This window comes from Spea bombifrons, chromosome 9, assembly GCF_027358695.1.
Source record: "Spea bombifrons isolate aSpeBom1 chromosome 9, aSpeBom1.2.pri, whole genome shotgun sequence".
Taxonomy (NCBI): domain Eukaryota; kingdom Metazoa; phylum Chordata; class Amphibia; order Anura; family Pelobatidae; genus Spea; species Spea bombifrons.
The window spans coordinates 41,221,680-41,245,404 of NC_071095.1; the positions used below are offsets into that span (position 1 = coordinate 41,221,680).

Sequence of the window (23,725 nt, forward strand, 5' to 3'; positions counted from 1 at the left end):
TGAAACGTCAGGGCCAGTTTTGCCTTTCCAGTTTAGAACTGATCTGATCATTAAAAACTCGGTTGAACAGAATTATAGACCTGGAAAGCACCCCAGTTGCTAAATAAAACGGAGCTACTACTTTTATACCTCTTTCTTAACGCAATTCAAGGTATGACATCATATCACAACGCTCCATTCAGAAGAAATGAGCTGAAGGGATATGAGACAGTTAGTTAAGAGGGATATGAGACAGTTCAGAGGGATATGAGACAGTTAGTTCAGAGGGATATGAGACAGTTAGTTCAGAGAGTTCTTTGCTTCATTTTTATTTGTTTCATTGGGGTCTATCCTCATCTTCGGACAGCCATGCAAATTTAAAAAAATTGGTAAATTTCTTTCAAATTGAAATTGCACACGTCTTCAGCACACCGAATGCATACTGGCGCCCCAAAGAACATGGGACACGTTAAACTTCGAGCTCCATGGAGCCCCTGAACTTCACCTGCCAGGTAATTAGCAAGATTTAGGTCAATCCATGCTTTTCATAAATGTTTAAAGAGATCCAAAGATACAAATAATTCTAATTTAAAAAAAATTATAACAATCATATTAAATATTTAATTTGACAGAAACAGGCAGATTTTTCATTAAGAGGAACTTACCATGGGATCCTCATACACTTTTATCTGAATTTTCATAATGTTTTTAAAGCAATAATGGACTAACTAAAGTAATACTAAGTACTAAATTAGCTGAGTGATCCAGAGATTAACCCGACTGGCCATGGAGTCACGAAAGTCTCTCCGTAAGGGTAAAATGAGCAATAATCTGTTAAGTAGCCCTTTACAATAATGAGCAGACCATAAAACATGTCTGTATCTTGTGTCACCATTATATAAAAATACATTTTCCTTTTCTTAAGTTTTTTTGTAATTATAGATCTTAACCTGCCTATCTAAACCCTTCCTGCACAACATGTCATATAGTAACATTATTTCCAACTACCCCTATTTAAGAGAGACAGCCCTGAAATACCTCGGTCAGGGCCGCCATCAGGAATTTTGGGGCCTAGTACAGATGTATCAGTGTTGTATCCATTCTCCATGTTCTCCAAGACCACTTCTCTTTCCCTGTCCTCTATTTCTATTTTCTTGCCCGCCCAGTTTCCCTGCTTCTCCTCCCAGTGTAGATACCCATTTGCTTCGCTCTCCCCAGTGCCCAAATCCCTCTTCCTTCTTCCCCACCAGTGTCTGTAAACTTCCAGCTTCCCAAGTGTCCATACCCATCTTTACACTCTCTCCCCATGGTCCACACATATTTACCCCCTGCGACAAATCCACCTTGTGCCCATCCCTCCTGGGTCAATACCTCCCGGTCCCCATCACCATATCTGGGAAATTTCTTGCTCATCTATCCGGAGCCCCCCGCATAGGAGAACAATGCCTCTCCTGCAAGGGGTAGTTTCACCTTAGTGACCCGGAAACCCGAGAAGTTTCCAGGTATGCCCATCACCCCTTTGCATACCCCTCTGTGCCTACCTTTCATGCTTGCTGCAGGCCGGTGTATGGAGCAAAGTGTTTGCATGTGACGTAATGGCACGTGTGTCAAGCATTAATGGAAGGCACAGAAGGATAGGGACAGTGAAGCGCTATATGGGGCTTGTGCCCCCCCCCCAGAGGGCAGGCCCCTTAAAAATATATCGGCTATACCCCCCATGATGGCGACCCTTCCCTCTGTCCCTTCATCCTCGTTTGAGCAGGGCCCTCCTCACCTGTTGTTTCTGTTAGTCAAATTGTTATGTTACATACTACTTGTTATGTCCGGTCTACTCATTGTACAGCGCTACGGAATTTGATGGCGCTATATAAAACAATAAATAATAATAATAATAATATTATGGGAACACAATTTTTCCAAAGCCCTAAAACTCACAATAATGAGTATAGACCAGCAGAAAATGCCTTTATACATTTATTTGTGTAAATAATTATGGAATTCTTTTTCTAAGCAAGCCAGTCAGGTGCCAAACGAAGAGGCACACATAGGAACGCTGGCTGAGAGTAGTGGGAGTTTAAGCACATCAGAGCAAGTGAGGCAAACTAGAGGTTGTTTTTACAGAAAACACGACACAAGACAGATATACTTACAGTTAAAGGGTTTTCGTTCTGAGAGACAGATGGTTGTTATTAAGTAAATTGTAACTTCATTGTCAAATTGTTTTATTTCATAATAACTCAGGAAGGATTAAGATAACCATCAGGTAATATCAGACTGGTTTAAGAAGACCGTCAAATAGTCAGGTATCCACCGCAGCACAGGCAACAACTCAAACCCTATTTAAAATATTAAAAAATAATTACTATTAAAAAAAAAGTTCGAACTTTAGTTAGAGTTCTTAAAAATATATTCATGTTAACCAGTTTATTGAGACATTAATAAAATATGCCTCAAACTCTTTTAACATCACCACTTAAGTTCTAAATTTTCCTTGCAGGTCACTATTTTACCATAATAATGCACGAAGCTTACCTCCCAACCGTCCCGTTTTCCATGGATCAGCCCTAATTTTTAGGCCAATCCGCCCCACCAAGGGATCATGATCTCGTTGAGGAGATCCTCGGATTCCCAGTTACCAGCCCAGGAGCTGTGATGGAGGTCGGTGCTGTTGCTACCCAACCACTTTCTGAAGCTAAGTGCCATGAAGTAGACAAGCAGCCCCTGCCCAACCTCCGGCCTCAACGCCTAACAAAGGTGTCCCGTTTTGGACACCTGAAATGTTGAGGGTTATACACTAAATAAAAACATTATATTAAAAAAACTATATATTTTTATATATTACTATATATTTACAATAAAGAAATCTAACAAGGTAAAAAGGATCCCCATGAATTTCGTGGCCCATAGGTGATCTCAGCATCATCCAGCGCATTTCCGATCGATGACTCTTCTCATTTGGATTTTTGGTACAGTGGGGGGGTTTGAGGCTTCTGGTGTTGTAAAAACTGAAGTACCTGTACCCGTCCGAAACGTTTATCCTCAAAACACCTAATAAATAGGTCTGAATAGTTCTTATCATAAAGAATATTCTTATACAGAATTGTGTGAGTCTGGTAAGCATTCCAGGTTAATTAGCGGAGACACTATTATTATTATTATTTATTGTTTTATATAGCACCATCAGATTCCGCAGCGATGTACAAAGGGTAGACAGCACATAACAATTAGTATATAGCAAAACAAGATGACGTACAGAAACAACAGATGAGGAGGGCCCTGTTCAAAAGAGCTTACAATCTAGCAAAAAAATTAAACTAGTAACTATTAGTGATTAGTAATCAAATACTTTGCTTATTTTCCCATAAGCTGAAGCTGATTATTTTTGAGTTTTTTGTGTTTTGCTCCAACGATAGATCTCCTCGTTACCTTAATCGGCATTTGTATGACAACAGCCCCCCCTGCTGTTCACAAATATACTATTTGGTTGTGGTGTAAAAGGTATTTGAAGTAAGGGTTTTTTAGAGGTATTCATTCTTTTGAATTTCATGTGGATTTTTAAAATCTAATTGTTGTAAAAAAATATATTTAAGTTAATATTTCTATTTTGCCTGCATTATACTGCCACTTTAATGTCATGTTTCTTATATTGTTTTCTTTTGGTTTATTGTCATTTTTTGGTTTATTGACTAATTTCTTATACTGTTTACTTTTGGTTTACTGTTACGTTTCTTATTCTGTTTTCGTTTGCTGGAATATTGGTTTATACCTGCTGCATCGTGTCTGGATTGACAGTTTACACATAGGGATCAGTTAATTAGTTATATAATTATTTTTATAGGATATATTTTGTTAATTGAGTCTTAGTGTCTGTATGAAAACTGAGCACAGTCACAGTAATAAGGTTGCACTTTTTGGCCATAATTCCAAAAGGTATGTTTGGCGCAAAGACAACACTGCACATCACCCAAAGAACACCATACCCAGAGTGAAGCATGGTGGTGGCAGCATCATGCTTTGGGGCTGTTTGTCTTCAGCTGGAACCGGGGCCATTGTCAGCGTGGAGGGAATTATGAACAGTTCAAAATACCAGGCAATTTTGACACAAAACCTTCAGGCGTCCGTTAGGAAGATGAAGAGGAAGTTCACCTTTCAGCACGACAACGACTCAAAGCACACATCCAAATCCACAAAAGCATGGCTTCACATGAAGAAGATTCATGTTTTGGAATGGCCCAGACCTGAATCCAATTGAACATCTTTGGGGTGATCTGAATAGGGCTGTGACCAGGAGACGTCCTCGCAATCTGACAGATTTGGAGCACTTCTGCAAGGAAGAGTCAAGATGTGCCATGCTAATAGATTCCTACCCAAAAAGACTGATTGCTACCCCCTCAAAGATTTCAGCTTGTTTTGCAATTGAATTGTTCATGTTATAGGTCACATTAAAGGTGGAAAAAGTTTCGACATGACTTATCTTTGTCTCATTCCTTTAAAATCATAAGAACCTGGCGTTTTAACAGGGGTGTGTAGACTTTTTATATCCACTGTAGTTCCAAAACCCCTGATGGGCTGCAACTCAATGGGCTGGTGGCAGGATCTCCTTTTTAATAGTCCCATTTACAGTTCAGAGGTCTGAGCCTGGGCCAATACAACATTTTCCTGCGTTGCAGAAAGTTGACCTTAAGAGGCGGAACTCCGGGATGCAATTTCATACACAAAGATAATATGTAGTAGTGGAAGGAGAACGTACTCTACTCCTCAAGGTAGGTCCAAGGGAGCGGCCAGAGATACTGCCCTCTGCAAGTATGAGGTTTATTAAGCACAGAGGTTCTTAGCTTCTTATAAAACAATAAATAATAATAATAGTATATAATAAATGGGAAGATACAGTATATATATATATATATATATATTTATATATATATATATAGTCATCTAAAGTTACAATAAAATATCGGAATGTGACGCACTTCCTTTTTACAGGAAGCCAAGTCATTGGTGGCTAAGCTGAGAATAGATTGTAGAGAACCGATGTATGAACAAGGAAAACCAATGAGTAAGTTACACTAGTCTAGAGAGGAAATAATTAGTGTAATTTGAAAAAAAAAACCTTTGATTCCCATACCGGGAGTCGAACCCGGGCCGCCTGGGTGAAAACCAGGAATCCTAACCGCTAGACCATATGGGAACTTATAAAAATGCATTGGTGGCAACTCTCATGGAGAAATCACTGCCACCGGTGTTAATCAGTCATATACAGTACCTTACAGATCACCTTATTACCATAATTTTACGGAGTGCACATGTTACACATCACAAAGCCCGTTTTCACCTCATCTGTGTAGTTCAGTGTTCTGGCTCTATGCCTGTGAGAGCGAGGCCTTAGTGTACACTAACTAGTGTAGAGTTACTTTTCAATTTGATGGCGTCGGCGTTTCAATAATGGCGTCAGAGAAGTTTAAAATGCCGCACCCCCTCAGCGTCGGCAGGGGGGGGGCCTCATTTTAAACTTCGCCCCAGGCGGCATTAAGTCTTGGGCTGGCCCTGCTTTTGCGGCTGTAGAACCTTGTGATACCCAGCAAACATTCTGAGCCCCTATAAAAAGGGGTTTTGGTCTCCAAAAGGAATCTTTAACTTTAGAGAGACCCTTGGGTGGTATTTCATTCTATTAGTATACCTAAAAAAAAGACTGCAAGATCTTTGAGACAACATTTTCAAATAGATCTTACAATCCGTTGTACATGAGGAACCCATCAGCAGACTTTTGCCCGGGAGCCCCGCTGTCATTAAAGTCATCCTATGATTAAAACAAATTTGTGCAGGGTATATTTTGGAAGGGGCTCTGGGTAGCATCTGGCTGCGTGTAATTGATGGGAAAAAAATAGGTTCTTTCCGTGGTTACTTTCTGAATCTAATTTACACTACTTTTCAAGTATCCTCAAACGCCCAAATAAATTTCTCCAAAATTAAAAAAAAAAAAATCTTATCTCAACTGTTCTTTGTATAGTCATTACTGGATAATATAATCCAGTATTCATATGCGAGCTACAATTTTCAGTAATATACAAGATATGCCAGAGAGGGGTGATCAAACAGAGGTTTTAAAAAGAAGCATGACTTGTCGGGATACGTTAATTGCCAAACTTCATTTTATTGGATATTAAAAAGCGCATGGTACATAATAAATCCTTAATAATGTAAAATAAAGAAATGTTTCTTCAAACTACTGTGTGTTTATTGTTAGTTCTGAGAACAAGCAAATTAAGAAGAATGAAATCTGCAGCCTGTTTTATGGTTTGGTTGTAATATCCTGGACTAGACACATGTGCAGTGACTTTGAGAGGTGGCCCACCCACGCTGTGTCCTTCTGTATTATCCAGCATTAAAAATATCTTTTTTCATATCCAGAAAAAACAGATACAGGAAACCTAGACCAGGAAATGTCAAACATTTCATGCGAGCTGCTAGCTGTGTGACTGGCCCCTCTTTGTGGGTTTTTTTTTTTACCGCAATGCCTTCAGAACTACAAAAGACTTGTATGGTAAACAATCTGTTACTGTTAATGGAAGCGTATCAGTAGTGATACATTATACATATATATATAGTTATGGGTAAGGTCGGAAACAGGATTATGTTGCGTAGATGGAGAATGGTGGACATGCTGCAGGATAAGACTGGCAATTCAGAAACCAAGACACTATGAGGGTTAAATACAAAATATTTATGTGATAAGACCACTTTTAAAATTTGTACCGGAATGCCTGGCCAACAACACCACACATTCACCCAATCTGACACTCCAGTGTGAAGCCCTAAAGAGCCAGGGCCGCCCCGTCACCACCAGTCGGGCCCCGGGTTGAGGTATGTGCCGACATGCCAAAGTTGTGCATTGGTATATAATATCATGGTGGTCTGCTTCACTACACCGTGACCTCCTCTAGATCTGCCCCTGCCCATCTCCATCATGCCTGAAATATTGGAGGGAATGCTGTATCAATGATATGTTTGTAAGTGTACAGACCAATTAAGTCACTTGGTCACAAATATACCGAATTATACCTATACATTAAACGCAAATATACAAAAAGATATACAGATTTTTTATATGGAAATGTGGTGGTGCTGGTGTTATTTTTGGTTTATTGGTTTGTTTACAAAACTACTACCAAATTTTGGTTTATTTGGCAATATTCTCATAGATTACGGTGTATGGCTTTTTGTGACAAACTTGGAAATGTATTCATGAAACTGATTTATGAAGTTGTTCATGTTAAGCTGTCTTACTTATGGATGAAAAAGGGCCAGCACCAGAAATCTTTTGGTGGCTCTGAATAATGAAATCACATCATAAGACGACCCCACACACAATCTATGCCGTATGCAGTGCTCACTAAATTCTTCTCGCTGGAGAAGTGCACTTGGGATGTTCATTCATCATGTTTAGTAAAGTCATGTAGTTAAAACGTTCACGTGAATACCACCCTAGCTGATGGATTTTCATTTTCATGTTGGCCGGACCTTTCCTTTCTCTCATCATTGATGTACTGGAGGCCTATAAATTGCAGGACAGTTTCTGACATCTATCCATAAATCTCTAAGTTTAGCATCGCTAAAAGACGAGGGTTAACCTAGGAGGTACATCTCTCTATGACGCGGAGAACTCAACAAATTTAATATTTTAAATTACTTTTCAGGTTTTCCATAATTTGGGACAATCATATTAGAGGAATCCACAACATAGCAGTTTGCCCAAAATTAGACAACTGGAGCAAATTGCAGATTAAGAATCTTCCCCATGAATACCTTGAGACAAAAAATATAATTTTAAGATAATTCTTAACACATTTTGGCCCTTACTTATACATTTCTTTGTAAATCCGGATTGATTCAGATCACAAGGGGATTCATATATTTTCACTTCTGGGGTTAATCAAGTTGCTGCAGATTTTGTTGTCAGAATAAAAAAACCCATAAATTTACATATTACAGATACTTTGAACATTTTTAATTTGAACAAACGACTTGAGTGCCACCTACAGTCTAATGTGGTGCATTTCAGGAAAATCCTCTTTGGAAAAACCTGTTCTCATCTGTATCATTATATTACATTTATTTATATAGCTCCTGCAGAATCCATAGGACTATTACAGTGAAAGTAAAATAATTGAGGAGTACGAGAGACAGTAGGAGAGGGCAGCTTGGGTGAGGATGAGTTGATTGTAATGAGGGTGATATGGAGAATTGCGTTGATTTTGCAGGTGGACTTGACAGATGGTTTCTTAGGCATGCTGTTGGAGGTCGTTAGGACGGGAGGTTGGAACCTTCTTGGAATAGCGTTTGAAATTAAAATAAGAGGGAGAAAATCTCCAGAGACGAGGTACAGCACAGCGGAAATTCTGAATATGTGAGTGATAAAAGTCATTGGAGGAACAAAGAGGTTGCGACTCCCATCACAATTATTTTAGCCAAATAACATTCAAGGTAGGGCCACCATACGTCCTCAATTTCAAGGGAAACTTGCCCCTGATCTGCCTCTGGTAAACGATATTTCAAAAGCAATATGAGTTTTTTGCTTGTGTAGCTCAACCACAATCCAGGTTTACTCGGCTGTAAATTCCCAGCAAGTTTTCATGAAAAGTCTAGTAACTCATGAATTCACAGAAATTCAACAAGTCGAGCTGGTTGTCAAGTTGATACATGGATCTATGTATTTGCTGTCCCCTCAAAATAAGTCAACACACAGCCACCTTGGCAACAAAAGTGAGTACACAGGGGAAATGCCCAAATTGGGCTCAATTGGCCATTTCCCCTCCCCGGTGTCATGTGACTCTTTAGTATTACAAGGTCTCAGGTGTGAATGGGGAGCAGGTGTGTTAAATTCGGTGTTATCGCTCTTACACTCTCTCATATTGGTCACTGGAAGTTCAACATGGCACCTCATGGCAAAGAACTCTCTGAGGATCTGAAAAAAAGAATTGTTGCTCTACATAAAGATGGCCTAGGCTATAAGAAGATTGCCAAGACCCTGAAACCGAGCAGCAGCACGGTGGGAAACACCATACAGCGGTTTCACAGGACAGGTTCCACTCAGAACAGGCCTCGCAATGGTCGACCAAAGAAGTTGAGTGCACGTGCTCAGCGTCATATCCAGAGGTTGTCTTTGGGAAATAGACGTATGATTGCTGCCACCATTGCTGCAGAGGTTGAAGGGGTGGGGAGGTGAGCCTGTCAGTGCTCGGACCATACGCTGCACACTGCATCAAATTGGTCTGCATGGCTGTCGTCCCAAAAGGAAGCCTCTGCTAAAGATGATGCACAAGAAATTCTGCAAACAGTTTTCTGAAGACAAGCAGACTTGGATTACTGGAACCATGTCCTGTGGTCAGATGAGACCAAGATAAACTTATTTGGTTCAGATGGTGTCAAGCATCTGTGGTGACAACCAGGTGAGGAGTACAAAGACAAGTGTGTCTTGCCTACAGTCAAGCATGGTGGTGGGAATGTCATGGTCTGGGCCTGAATAGGTGCTGCCGGCACTGGGGAACTACAGTTCATTGAGGGAACCATGAATGCCAACATGTACTATGACATACTGAAGCAGAGCATGATCCCCTCCCTTCAGAGACTGGGCCGCAGGGCATAATTCCAACGTGATAACGACCCAAAACACACCTCCAAGACAATCACTGCCTTGCTAAAGAAGCTGAGGGTAAAGGTGGCAACCTGTGAAACTCTGGTGAACTCAATGCCCATGAGGGTTAAGGCAGTGGTGGAAAATAATGATGGCCACAAAAAATATTGACACTTTGGGCCCAATCTAGACATTTCCACTTAGGGATATACTCACTTTTGTTGCCAAGGTTTAGACATTAATGACTGTGTTGTTATTTTGAGGGGACAGCACATTTACACTGTTATACAGGCTGTACACTCACTACTTTACATTGTAGCAGAGTGTAATTTCTTCAGTGTTGTCACAGGACAAGATATAATAAAATATTTTAAAAAAATATGATGGGCGTACTCATTTTTGTGAGATACTGTAACTATCTTTGGTTCAATCATAAATTTCCAGCTATGTGGGACAGCAATGGGCACCAGGTTTGCACCAAGCTATGCCAATGTATATATGTAGAAATTTGGGAAGCCAAATCCATCTGGACCAACAACCCATTTGGTGCAAACCTGGCGTTCTAGAAACACTATATAGATGACATTCTGATTACCATATTTGCTCGATTATAAGACGAGGTCTTATATTCGAGGTCGTCTTATAATCAGACCTCAAATAGACTATGACTAAAATCAATTTGACCAAACATCTCTCAAAATCAGAAGATACTTGTAGATCTCTATCGGGATGGGATTAGCCATCTCTTCTAAAGGTGTCACTTGAAATAAAAGTGCCTGCAGAACTTTCTATACAGCCTCGTTAATTTGTTGATCATTTAGATCAGGTTTTCTGAGTCTTTTATAGAGACAACAGCGGAGGGTTCTTCTTTCGTGTTTTTTTTAATTTGTTTTAATGTCTCCTCGCCTGGAACTATCTGCTTTTCAGGCTAATTAACCCACCAGCCCTAATAATAAAGGAATCAAGTACTGCAACCATTTATTACATGCTGGATCCCTAAATCACTATTGTTGGAGGTTCCTTTAGGGCCAATTTTGAAAGTCAAGAAAATTTCAGTGGATTTCTTATTTCAAGCTTGTGAATCTCACACAGAAAAAAGAATTTTCTTTCCAAATTGCTTCTCGCTTTTTGTAACGTTTTTATAAAATCCAATACCTCTGTAGTTATGTAAATTGTACTTTAAATAAGCGCTCACGTGTCTTTGTGTATAGAGCCAGACAACCGCTGTGTTTACATCCCTTCAACGATAGTAGATCCTTCATACGTCAACATATCCAGTGTTTGCTACTGGCTCTCAGAACCCATCACAGACTGTTGGCTGGTTAGTATCAATTACCAAACCTCACGCGGTAAGTGTAGTGCAAGCAGTATTTATAAATAGAGGGAATGTAATCCATTGAGAATTTTTTTCTTAGGATGGTTGTAGTGGGTAAGTACCGATGTATACTAGTCACAAATATCTCACATAGTGAATAACTATTTAATACATTTGATTCAGAATTTTGTGACAATTCGATCACAGAAAGGAACAGGCAGACATTTAAAGAATGGGGTCTGATGCAGCTTCTTTTTTTTTTTTTTTTTTTTTTTAACAAAATAGACAAGTAACCAGGATCATCATCCGGCCATCTACAATTTCCAAAAGATGTGGAAGGTTATAAAACAAGGTTAGAGGCACTAATCCAGAAAAAACATACAAAAAAAAAAAAAAAACAATACTAACTACAAATTTAGAGTACACACTTCCCTGCCGCCATGTCTAAGTGTTTTTGGTTGTCATTTTTAATTTGTTGGGTGATGCCTACACAGGTTATTTGCATAAAATATATCTGTTTTATAACTCACTGCAATGAATACATAGCACGTCGCACTGCAACAGCCACTGAGGCCACAGGTATATCTTTAGACGAAACTGATCAGGATTAATGACTTAAAGAGCAACCAAGAAGCCCCTGCTATAAGACTCTTAGCGTTGTGTACACTGGGCTGAGGACCGGTCGTTCCAAAGGTGATAACCAGAAAGCAGGTAAAATAAGTATTTCTTCCATTGTAGCAAATCATGCATTTGCCAGGATTGTGCCTGTCACGTCAGATCGTACGAGCTTTGTGATTGGTTTATTGTGCTTTCAAAGTCAAATGCCAGGTGACAGGACAGAGCAAAAATCTTCCCTATTGGCTGGTATACAATGGCTCATTTAGGTAGCGCAACCTCCTTTGTTAGCAGTTTTTTTTAAATCAAACATTAACATTCGATGATTATAGAGGAAAAACTAAACTTCACGAACACATGAAGGGGAGTGTATCACTGTAACAAGTTCAACAGTTATCCGCTGATTAACTGGACATTACGATTGTAGTTCATGCTTGTGTTATCGCAATAGCCTCTTAGTTTGTTAATGCATCCATGTTTTTACACGAAATCTTGTTGACCCCCCCCCCCAAAAAAAAACAACCCAACACATACCAGTATCTTCAGAGTCGCAAAGCCCGTGGCTCTGAATCCCATTTGGTTAACAGCCTGGATTTATAATTCCAGAATTACACAACCACACATCCATTTATATATACCAACCCACATAACCCCCCCTCCACAAAGTATAGGCACCCAGTATTTTTACTCAAGACTGCAAAAAGGAATAACAAAAACATTTATTTCTCAATAAAACATTTTTTTTCCTTAGCCAACGGATTCCACTGAGTTTTTGATAATCACAGAAGGTTTACTAATGTTTTTCCAAATCATATTGTAAGGTTTCTTTAACTGCAACTAATAATTTGAAGGTGATGCCTATTTGCAGACTGCAGCTATTTGGGGTGGTTTTAATAATAATATTGCTGCAATAAATTCCAACATATAAATATAAAAGGAAAATGCATAGAGAAAGCTTGTTATGGATTATAGTGATGTAGATGATTGAAGCATTGCAATACTTAAATATTGTATGCACGATTTCCCAGTCTTCACAAAATATGAAAAATCTTCCCGCCAGCACAAAAGGTGTTATTTAAAAATGGGAAGCAAAAGTGATCCAAGGACCTCACCGGCCATGTATACCAGGTTCTCGCAGACCAAATGCCTATAGTATTTAAAGTTTGCATGCAAATAACTGGAACCAGTTTCTTCCAAGAGTTCTTCTTTAGGAGCTCACCAACACGTAGATCATGCTAGGATAGAACAGGAAAAACAGTATAAGTCACGGCATGAAACAAAAGACAGACAGCGGACATCACACAAAACAAAATCGGTTAGAAAAACACTTCTCAGAGATCACATTGGGGCGTCCTGACTTTGGGATTTTATATAAGTTTAACCAAGCAGAGTGCTGGTCGCATTTGATCTGTTAGCCAACATTATCAACTATGGGGTTCTCCAGATATTGTGGCACGGAACCACAAACGATGTGAAGGGGTTAAGATTTCAAAGGGAATAAAGCAAACTTACCCATACAGGTAGTAAAAAAAAGAGAGAAGGTAAAACGCTAGTTTGCACCATCCTTCCTTTTGACAATATGCTAGAATATCAGCATTCATGATGGTTGTGGGATCGTATAGACCAGGTCCGCTCATCACCGGTCTACTCATATACCTGGAACAGCAGACAAAAAGGAAATAACGGGTTAATCTCTGCAGTGTATGTGTATTAATTACATAAAACGTGTATGAATATATACATGCACACGCGATTTTAATTTCTTACTCCTGACTTTATACAAGGCAGAACGGGAATATGAGAAGTAGGTCCCAAATGTTTGGGACCAAAGCCATTTTGCTACTTGCTATGTGTGCGTTCAGAATCGCACACTTGCTTTTTAAATGAATCCCCACATATTAGTTTTGTTAAACATTGTCTTGAGATTGGAAATACCCCACATGCCTAGGATTTACATGTATTTTTGTTAGTTATGGGTCATATATTGAAAGGAACACATTTTGACTTTTTTATGTTGATGTGTCCATGTCTGATTTTGGACCCCCCTGTCAGTCCCCAAGTTTAATTTACCCCATCCTGGCCGTCTGTTTGCAATAGTAGACCCCCAAGGCTATGCGGCAGGTGGCCCAGAATCGGTGGAGCACCATGGCATCCGTTGGTTCCAAGCAGCAATATAATGCGTTGCATAAATATTAGTTTAGGAGGCTATCAGTCAGAATATCCTCCCCAAGAAAGAGGTCCAGATATCGGACCGGGGTAAAACCTGCATGATTGACAGACTAGTGATTTGAATCACTAGTTTGTCGGTTAACCCCCGACTGCCGTGATTCACGGTCAATCGCAGAGAGTGGGAGGTTCTGTAGCCCCCTTTGGGGGATCGTTTAATGAAATAGGGCTCTGTCAATACATAAGTGTTCTACTCTACATTGAACGACAGAACACCATACCGTAACGATAGCTGCATTTGTAAGACAAACCAACGAAGATTACCTCCAAATATGATACGCCAATAGAGGCATATTCAAGCTCAGCGTAAGCCACTCCGCAGCGCACAGAAACATAACGCAGAAGAACGCATGGATCAGATACTCTGGCAGCACAAGCTGGAAACAGAAAACATATATACATTACATATATTATATATAATAGACAACCAAAATGTTTATGAAGATAGCACCAATTGATTTAGAAATATCATCAGGTCTCAAAACTTCCCAACGTACAATAATTTGCCTGTAAATGCGGTAAAATATCCTCAGACTATCACAATGTTTGAATACAATTTCTTCTCTTCACAGATTTAGTGCAATTATATTTGGAGGCGTGTTCTATAGCGCTGTGCTTTCTATATATAAATAAAAGTGCACATAAAATCCACATTGGACAGTAAATAGGAGTTGAAGAGGACTAAGGGAAATTAAAGAGGGTCTGTCCCCCTCAAAACGCAATATCATTTCATAAACACACACACTATTTTCCTAACCCTACAAATTCCCGTCCGCCATCATTTCCCGAACCATCCAGAATGTCCACCTGGTACGGAATCATTTAAGAAAATAGTGAATCCCTTCTTATTTTAACCCTTTGGGGGCATAATACGCCTCTCATAGATTGATTACTAAGCACAACATACACAAGATACACGTCTCAAGCTGGTTATTGTTAGATCAAAATCTGCTTTTGTCCCTCTGGGAGAAGTAATCATTCAAAGTCCCTCCCTTGTACCGACTCTCCAAAAGCATTTGGAAACCTGGGGTACGTTCCGTATGATCGATAAATCAGTCCTTATTTTGGGATTTCTCTCATTTTCAGATCACCAGGAATTGGTGACAAAGCAATATGTTAGCATCAGCCTGAAAACCCAGAGAGGACAAGACCCTTGAGGACTGGAGGATAGAAGCAACGTTACAGAGCCAAGGCGGAGAACAATTACTATTATTCCCAGCGGATAAAACGAGCACGTCGGTGGCAGAGCTTCCATCCCAACATATATTACTTCGATTACAAAGCGACAGTCCAGCAAGACATAGAAAACATTTCATCTTGGACTTCATATAACATCATACATCATCTCGCTTTATCCAAGGGCTGAACTGGCAATGCAGTTAAATCAATTATATTTATTTAATGTCATCCTACCAATTTAACTAAATAATTAGTTTTTAACGCACAGTGAATATGTAATGCATATACTACCCCCCATTATATATACATAAAATAGCCAATACATGTATTTCAATACATAATGCATCATCGTAAAGCCGGAATTAAGACGTGGTTGGCCCACTTTATCCGGCATTGAGGGCCACCTCGGCCATTCTCCTGGTAAAGGTTGTTAGAAAGACTTCCCGCAGCCAATTCAGCCCACAGCGATAACCAAACGCACAGCTCTGGGTTTACAGAACCGAGAGATAACGTGTAAGCGTAGCTCATGGTGGACCGGTAGAAGGATCGTGCACATTCCCATGGAAAGTATGTACCGGTACCAGGCATGTTCACGTCACATGCGTGTTAATAAAACTTTAACCGATTAGTAAGATGACACAGTAATGACAAGGGATGTTGTAAATATTACACGAGTCTGGGAGGAAAAAGCTGCTATCTACATAATATGTGATAAAGAATACGATTTTAGAAGCGCTGCTAATTTTTGGTCGTTTCCAAGGGCTTTAACTTAGCAGATCATCATTAGTGATGCCCAGCGTACGCAGCATGTGGCTTCTTATGGCTCGTGTAAAGTCCCGATAGAACGGCAAAGTTATCCCTCTGGAAGGAAAGGGGTTAATGCGGTGTGCCGTTGTGTAAAAACAAAAGTAATGATGATTCAGGCATGTTAGGGAACGATTAAACCAAACATTCAACAGACGTCCCAAAAGAAATGTAAAGATGAGGCATTGGACCATTGAACTGAAGACCAGTACACACCTTGAGTGCAATTTTGACTCTTTTAATCTTTTTGAGCTTTTCAAATGTCTTTTGTGGCGACAAAGTAAAAAGCAGATTGGAAGAATGTTAGTGTAACAGCTGGCAGGACCAAAAGGAGATTAACAGCCAGAAGAAGAAACAGAAATCTAATCTCAACACAGATACTTTTGATGCAGAATGTGATATGAGGGGGGGGGGTAAAGCTACCATCCCACTCAGGAGCTCGAGCCGTCAATTTCATTACATATCTAAATCTAAAATCCTATGAGGTTTCTCCAAAAAAAAAAAAAAAAAAAAAAATCAGATGATTAAGGCGTTGGAGATGTTCCACTAGCACCGCAGATCCAAATTCTAACCAGAGTCTATGAATAAATAATGTAGAAAGAGCAAGCAATGCGTTTCCTTTTGGTTACCGTTTCTAGTTTATGAGTAATCCTTGGGGTTTGTAGGAAGCTGAACGCTTCTCATTATCACCTGAACCAGCGGCCATCATCTCGAAGTGACCAGCCACCCACCACAGCGGCACTGGGAGAAGATCTAGCAAGTCCCCAACGAGAGTTAATTAACATTTCCACCCGTAAGGGTAAGGTGCCGGGGAGAAAAGCCCATACTCAATCCGGACCCCAAGTCACTGAAGCTTAAGGCTCCAGAGAGACAAAAAAAAACATTACATATTTGGGGCTTCGCCAGTCTTTTATACGGCTCTTAAACCAGGTATTCTATTATCCCATCTACAATAAAAAAGGTAACTGAATGCGCTCAATCTTAAGACAAGCCATCTTAGCTGCTAGAACATCCTTGTCATCGATACTCCCACCACAATACCTCTCACCCTTTCTCTATGCCTTATGTTTATCACCCCATTTTCCCTCTAGATTGTAAGCTTGCGAGCAGGGCTCTCTCCACCAAATGTACCGGTTTGTCTTAGTCTGTCAATTCTTGTCTTGTCTTGAATTTATGTATTGTATTAAGCGCTGCGTAAACTGTTGGCGCTATATAAATAAAAGATAATAATAATAATAATAATAATAATAATAATAATAATAAGTGGGATAGTCGCTTCCACACATCACAGAGCTGGCTGGAAACGGCATGGCAACGAAGTACAAATTGGGTGCGATCACACAAATGAAGGGAGCGGGTGGCAAGCCGTCACTTACAGGGTTGAGCGTGTTACACTGATCTATAGGATTCTTGTAGTCGGTCTTCAGTTCATCGAACGCAATAATCTGAAAAAGAAATTGTAAATTGTGTTAATTAAACGTTTTTGCAAAGTCGAGGGAAAGCCACGGGACGGCTCGCACTCGCGTCATCATCGCGACAGCGCAAAGAGGAACACTTTGAAGTATATATTTATTTCATATATACTCAGCAGGAGCCGGTGATTTTATATAATGTAGCATCAATCATTAAATTAGTATGGGAATAATGTTATATACACACACACACACACACTATATAATATACCAGATACATCACTAGCAGATGGAGCGGAATTGTATACGATAATCCGGTGATTATTTGGTATATAGGAAACTGGAAGTCTAAGAAGTAATTAACTGCTTAATGACCGAAGCTGAATTTACCACGAGTTACTTCTTCCTGCTAACGTAATAAAACGTATCTTTAAATCTGAAAATACATCTTTAAGACATTCCAGTTGTAAAAAAAATAACCCTCCCGGTTGTATCTGGGCCACGCAGCGGATTAAACATTCTGTCCATCCTTTCACCTCTCCAGATGTTTATCGTGATATTAAACACACAATTTAGATCGCCAGCTCATACAAGGAGGGCTTTTTCTCCCTCTGTACCAGTACGTTTTAAATGCGTGTTCGTTTCCTACGATGTCTATTTTAGAGTTACGGATCTGTTTGTTTTCTCTTTTGTAACAGTGCTACAAAATGTAATAATAAGCATAGTACAGCTCTGCGGAATATGAAGGCTCCGTATAAGCCAATAAAGGCAACAAAATTCCAGGATCCAGTTCTGGCTAGTGATCCGACGACAAACAAAAGCCTGGCGAGAAGAAGTCATTAAGTAGCAAATGTCACGGGTACCAGATGGCACTGCGAGGACCGAGAGCCCCGCTGCCCCAGAGACCTCTGCTAATACCCTAGGGTGCCACGGGATGTCTAATAACCCAGCCTGGGCTGCGGGGAGGCAGATTCCCAAACATTTAGCTGAACGTTTTTTGACCTAGATAACAAATGAGCCGTGGTCTAAAGTTCTGTCCTCTCCACGGGGTCTCAGATCTGTTACTGCAACATATTACACCCACCAAATACACAGAGTTCTGTCACTTGGCCAGATGCAGGTAAATATAAATCGCTGCGTGACATGGTGCTGCTGGGCGAAATAAATAGGGTGAAGTGTAATATACCGTATATTCCGGCGTATAAGACGACTTTTTAACCCCAAAAAATCTTCTTAAAAGTGGGGGGTCGTCTTATACGCCGGGTACTTACCAAGCCGGAGGTTCCCACGAAGCCACCAATCTCTCTAATCACTACGCGCCGGCTATTGAGGCCGAGCGCAGGGATGCCGTCATGTCCCGGCGCCCGGCTTTAATTGCCGGCGCGTAGTGATGAGGGAGCAGGGAAGCCGAGGTCTGAAGTGCCAGACCTCGGGCTTCCCGAGGTCTGGCACTTCAGACCTCGGCTTCCCTGCTCTCTAATCACTAGGCGCCGGCTATTGATGCCGAGCGCAGGGATGCCGTCATGTCCCGGCGCCCGGCATCAATTGCCGGCGCGTAGTGATGAGGGAGCAGGGAAGCCCGAGGTCTGGCACTTCAGACCTCGGCTTCCCTGCTCTCTAATCACTAGGCGCCGGCTATTGATGCCGAGCGCAGGGATGATGTCATGTCCCGGCGCCTAGTGATTAGAGAGCAGGGAAGCCGAGGTCTGAAGTGCCAGACCTCGGGCTCCCACAACTGGATAGAAGAAAGAAGACAGAAGATAAGGTAAGAGATAGGGAGAAAGGGGGGAGAAATATATATATATATATATATATATATATACATACATATATATATATATATATATATATATATATATATATATATATATATATACACACACACACACACACACACACACACACACTGGTGTGTATATATATATATATACTGGTGTGTGTGTGTGTATATATATATATATATATATATATATACATATATATACACACTGGTGTTTGTATATATATATATATATATACATACGTGTGTGTGTGTATATACATATATATATATATATATATACACATATACATATACATGTGTGTGTAAAGGCAGGGGTGTGTGGTGAGGGCAGTGTATAAATGTGTATGTATGGACAGGCATATGTGTAGATATATATATAGATATATATATATTGTGTGTGTGTGTGTGTGTGTGTGTGTGTGTGTGTGTGTGTGTGTGTGTGTGTGTGTGTAAGGGCAGTGCATGTATGTATATGTCAGCAAATCAACCAGCAAATCACCGGTAAGGTACATCGATTGCCGTGATTGGCTGGTTGTTGTACGCTGGGTAGAGGGGTAGTCTTATACGGCGAGTATAGTCCAAACTCTATATTTGGACTGTAAAAGTTGGGGGTCGTCTTATACGCCCAGTCGTCTTATACGCCGGAATATACGGTACTGGTCTGACAGATTCCACGGAGCATGTACTAACAATCACTAATAATAACATTACTGGCAGCACCTAGCATTTCAGGTATTTATCACACATCTTTGTGTATCCAATTTGTATAATTATACCCGACCAGCCCTATTAATATTAACCGGAAGGAGGTGGGATTGCATGGACGGGCACAGCAACACGGCAACAGGAGGGGGGTTGCGTGGACGGGCACAGCGACACGGCAACCGGAGGGGGGTTGCGTGGACGGGCACAGCAACGGGAGGGGGGTTGCGTGGACGGGCACAGCGACACGGCAACCGGAGGGGGGTTGCATGGACGGGCACAGCGACACGGCAAGGGGGGGTTGCATGGACGGGCACAGCGACACGGCAAGGGGGGGTTGCATGGACGGGCACAGCGACACGGCAAGGGGGGGTTGCATGGACGGGCACAGCGACACGGCAAGGGGGGGTTGCATGGACGGGCACAGCGACACGGCAAGGGGGGGTTGCATGGACGGGCACAGCGACGCGGCAAGGGGGGGTTGCATGGACGGGCAAAGCGACACGGCAAGGGAGGGGGTTGCGTACGGGTACAGCGACACGGCAAGGGGGGGTTGCGTACGGGTACAGCGACACGGCAAGGGGGGGTTGCGTACGGGCACAGCAACACGGCAAGGGGGGGTTGCGTACAAGCACAGCGACACGGCAAGGGGGGTTGCGTACAGGCACAGCGACACGGCAAGGGGGGTTGCGTACGGGCACAGTGACACGGCAAGGGGGGGTTGCATGGACGGGCACAGCGACACGGCAAGGGGGGGTTGCGTACGGGCACAGCGACACGGCAAGGGAAGGTTGCGTACGGGCACAGCGACACGGCAAGGGAGGGGGTTGCGTACGGGCACAGCGACACGGCAAGGGAGGGGGTGCGTACGGGCACAGCGACACGGCAAGGGAGGGGGTGCGTACGGGCACAGCGACACGGCAAGGGGGGGTTGTGTACAAGCACAGCGACACGGCAAGCGGGGGTTGCGTACGGGTACAGTGACACGGCAAGGGGGGTTGCGTACGGGCACAGTGACACGGCAAGGGGGGGTTGCGTACGGGCACACTGACACGGTAGGGGGGTTGCGTACGGGCACACTGACACGGTAGGGGGGTTGCGTACGGGCACACTGACACGGTAGGGGGGGTTTGCGTACGGGCACACTGACACGGTAGGGGGGGTTGCGTACGGGCACAGTGACACGGTAAGGGGGTTGCGTACGGGCACAGTGACACGGTGGGGGGGTTGCGTACGGGCACAGTGACACGGTGGGGGGGTTGCGTACGGGCACAGTGACACGGTGGGGGGGATTGTGTACGGGCACAGTGACACCGTAGGGGGGGGTTGTGTACGGGCACAGTGACACGGTAGGGGGGGGTTGTGTACGGGCACAGTGACACGGTAGGGGGGGTTGTGTACGGGCACAGTGACACCGTAGGGGGGGTTTGTACGGGCACAGTGACACCATAGGGGGGGTTGTGTACGGGCACAGTGACACCGTAGGAGGGGGTTGTGTACGGGCACAGTGACACCGTAGGAGGGGGTTGTGTACGGGCACAGTGACACCGTAGGAGGGGGTTGTGTACGGGCACAGTGACACCGTTTTAGGGGGTTGTGTACGGGCACAGTGACACCGTAGGAGGGGGTTGTGTACGGGCACAGTGACACCGTAGGAGGGGGTTGTGTACGGGCACAGTGACACCGTAGGAGGGGGTTGTGTACGGGCACAGTGACACCGTAGGAGGGGGTTGTGTACGGGCACAGTGACACCGTAGGAGGGGGTTGTGTACGGGCACAGTGACACCGTAGGAGGGGGTTGTGTACGGGCACAGTGACACCGTAGGAGGGGGTTGTGTACGGGCACAGTGACACCGTAGGAGGGGGTTGTGTACGGGCACAGTGACAACGTAGGAGGGGGTTGTGTACGGGCACAGTGACACCGTAGGAGGGGGTTGTGTACGGGCACAGTGACACGGTAGGGGGAGGTTGTGTACGGGCACAGTGACACCGTAGGAGGGGGTTGTGTACGGGCACAGTGACAACGTAGGAGGGGGTTGTGTACGGGCACAGTGACACGGTAGGGGGAGGTTGTGTACGGGCCAAATAAGTCGAGGTGTCTCTGTTGTGAACCTTGCTCCAGGAACAGCCTCCGCTGACAGTCAGGGTGTGGTGGCCGGCGAGGCACATATCATGTACCCGACCCTGCACTCACCGCCGGGAGACCTCTTACTTACGTGCCAAATGGCGAAAAAGATGAGCGCCGCGGTCAGCAGCAAAGCCAGCATATAACAAAAGGCCGCGAACGTGAACGCCATATTCAGCCCGGAGAGCGGAGGAAGAGGCTGTCGAGGGGGCTGCTGGGAAAAACCATTCACCGGCTGCTCGGCCTGCACCACATCAACTGGGCACGGGGACGCGTACGCAACCCTTCTGCGTGGCGCGGGCGGGCGGGCGCGCGCGATTCCAACTAAGCTCACGGGCTGGGAGGGAGTTGCGTGCACCTAGCTACTACAGATGGCAGTGTGTATATAGTATATATATATATTTATACACACATATTATATACACAGACTGTTAGCGCATGTATATACATTGTATAGAATTGTGGAGAGGAGGGAGAGAGAGGGGAGCGAGCGAGCAAGTGAGGGGAGCAAGCGAGATCTGCTTTTGCTATTTAGAGTATTGTCAGAGATGATGCACATACAGTGTTGTGGCTCTGCAGCCATATTTGTAGACTTTAATCCTTAAGCAGCCCATCTATATCAGCATAGAGATAAAGGCAACATGGCCCGCACAGGGGGCACAAGTCCCGTGTTTGAGGGCCACATACAGGTCAGGGATTCTGTTTCCTTACCCGAAAACAAGTGCGCTCAAGCCGGGATGTCCAGAAATTGTGGCTGGTTGGAGGATAGGTTACCCTCCATCAAATGGCCCTGCCATCTGTATAAAGCAAACGTTAGAAATAAACACCTGGCACGGGCCCATAACAGAGGTTGGGTGTTTGAATATATTTGTATTTCAAATAAATGAATGACTACACGGAAACGAGAATATGGTACATTTCAAAATGTGTTTATTTAGCCAAGAATAACAGCCAATGCACAATCACAACTCTGGCACTAATAATATACAGAGAAACGATATCCTACAGCCGTGGACAGCAGGCTAAGCAGAGATTTGTGTTCGTAAATTTGATTAAAAAACAGAAGTTTTTTTGCATACAAAAGGCACAAGAATTCACAGCTTAAAATGTATACAGACCAAGAACAAAACGCAACGGTGCGGGCGTTATATACACAAAGGGAAATTACAATCCAACAGTATTATGCTGGTGATATATATATATATATATATATATATTTAGATATATAGATATATATATATATATGAATCATAATGGGATCATATACTACACCCCTCCGCACAAGCCTACCATTTATTTCTATACAGTATATTCTTTCAGTATTAGAAATATTTTGTTTCAGAACGCCCAGACATCTTGTTAAGCCTGTGAAAATTATGCCAATATATACTGTTAGCACAAATAAAAATGTTCCGTATATTCAATAAAAAAAAGTTTTTTTTCTTTTTTCAAGCACATTCCCCCATACCATGTAATTAAGTACTGTCGCTGATAAATACATTTTCTCAGCAACTACTCCAAAAAATCACCTAGAAAATATTTACTTAGGGTAGACCTGCACCTAAAATCATATTACCCCGAAAAAGGAATAGAATTCATATAATAGATATAATTCATGTAATATATAAGTGTGTGGATTCCAGTGCACGGGTTATACTGTATGTATGTGTGTGTGTGTATATATATATATATATATATATATATATATATATATATATATATCATTGCTAGGGGGGCTTCTCAGAGAATACCACTGGGGACAGATTTATGTCACTGCGAACGTTAACCCTATTTGTGTTTCCAGTAAATAAAATTCAAGTTTGATTCTAGATCGGTAATATTTATTACAGCAGGCTATAGGATTACCAAATGTTATTCTCTTTAGCCAAAAAATGCCCAAAACGGCAGAACAAGCAATGGACCCTTTGATGCAAGCGGGACCTGTAATAATTAT

At 42.4% G+C, this 23,725-nt stretch overlaps 1 protein-coding gene and 1 non-coding gene across 2 annotated transcripts; both read right to left on the minus strand.

The window, feature by feature from the left end:
* Positions 1 to 5,095: 5,095 nt before the first annotated feature.
* Positions 5,096 to 5,167, minus strand: TRNAE-UUC (transfer RNA glutamic acid (anticodon UUC)). The gene has a single exon. It is a non-coding gene; the product is annotated as a tRNA-Glu (tRNA).
* Positions 5,168 to 12,243: 7,076 nt separating this feature from the next.
* On the minus strand, positions 12,244 to 22,051 carry CNIH1 (cornichon family AMPA receptor auxiliary protein 1). The gene is made up of 5 exons (XM_053474651.1): positions 21,863 to 22,051; positions 17,126 to 17,194; positions 14,031 to 14,143; positions 13,053 to 13,196; positions 12,244 to 12,775 (listed from the first exon to the last, which is right to left on the minus strand). Exons 1-5 carry the CDS (start codon positions 21,941 to 21,943, stop codon positions 12,748 to 12,750), a joined length of 435 nt encoding a protein of 144 aa, XP_053330626.1. The 5' UTR covers positions 21,944 to 22,051; the 3' UTR covers positions 12,244 to 12,747.
* Between the last annotated feature and the right edge of the window lie 1,674 nt (positions 22,052 to 23,725).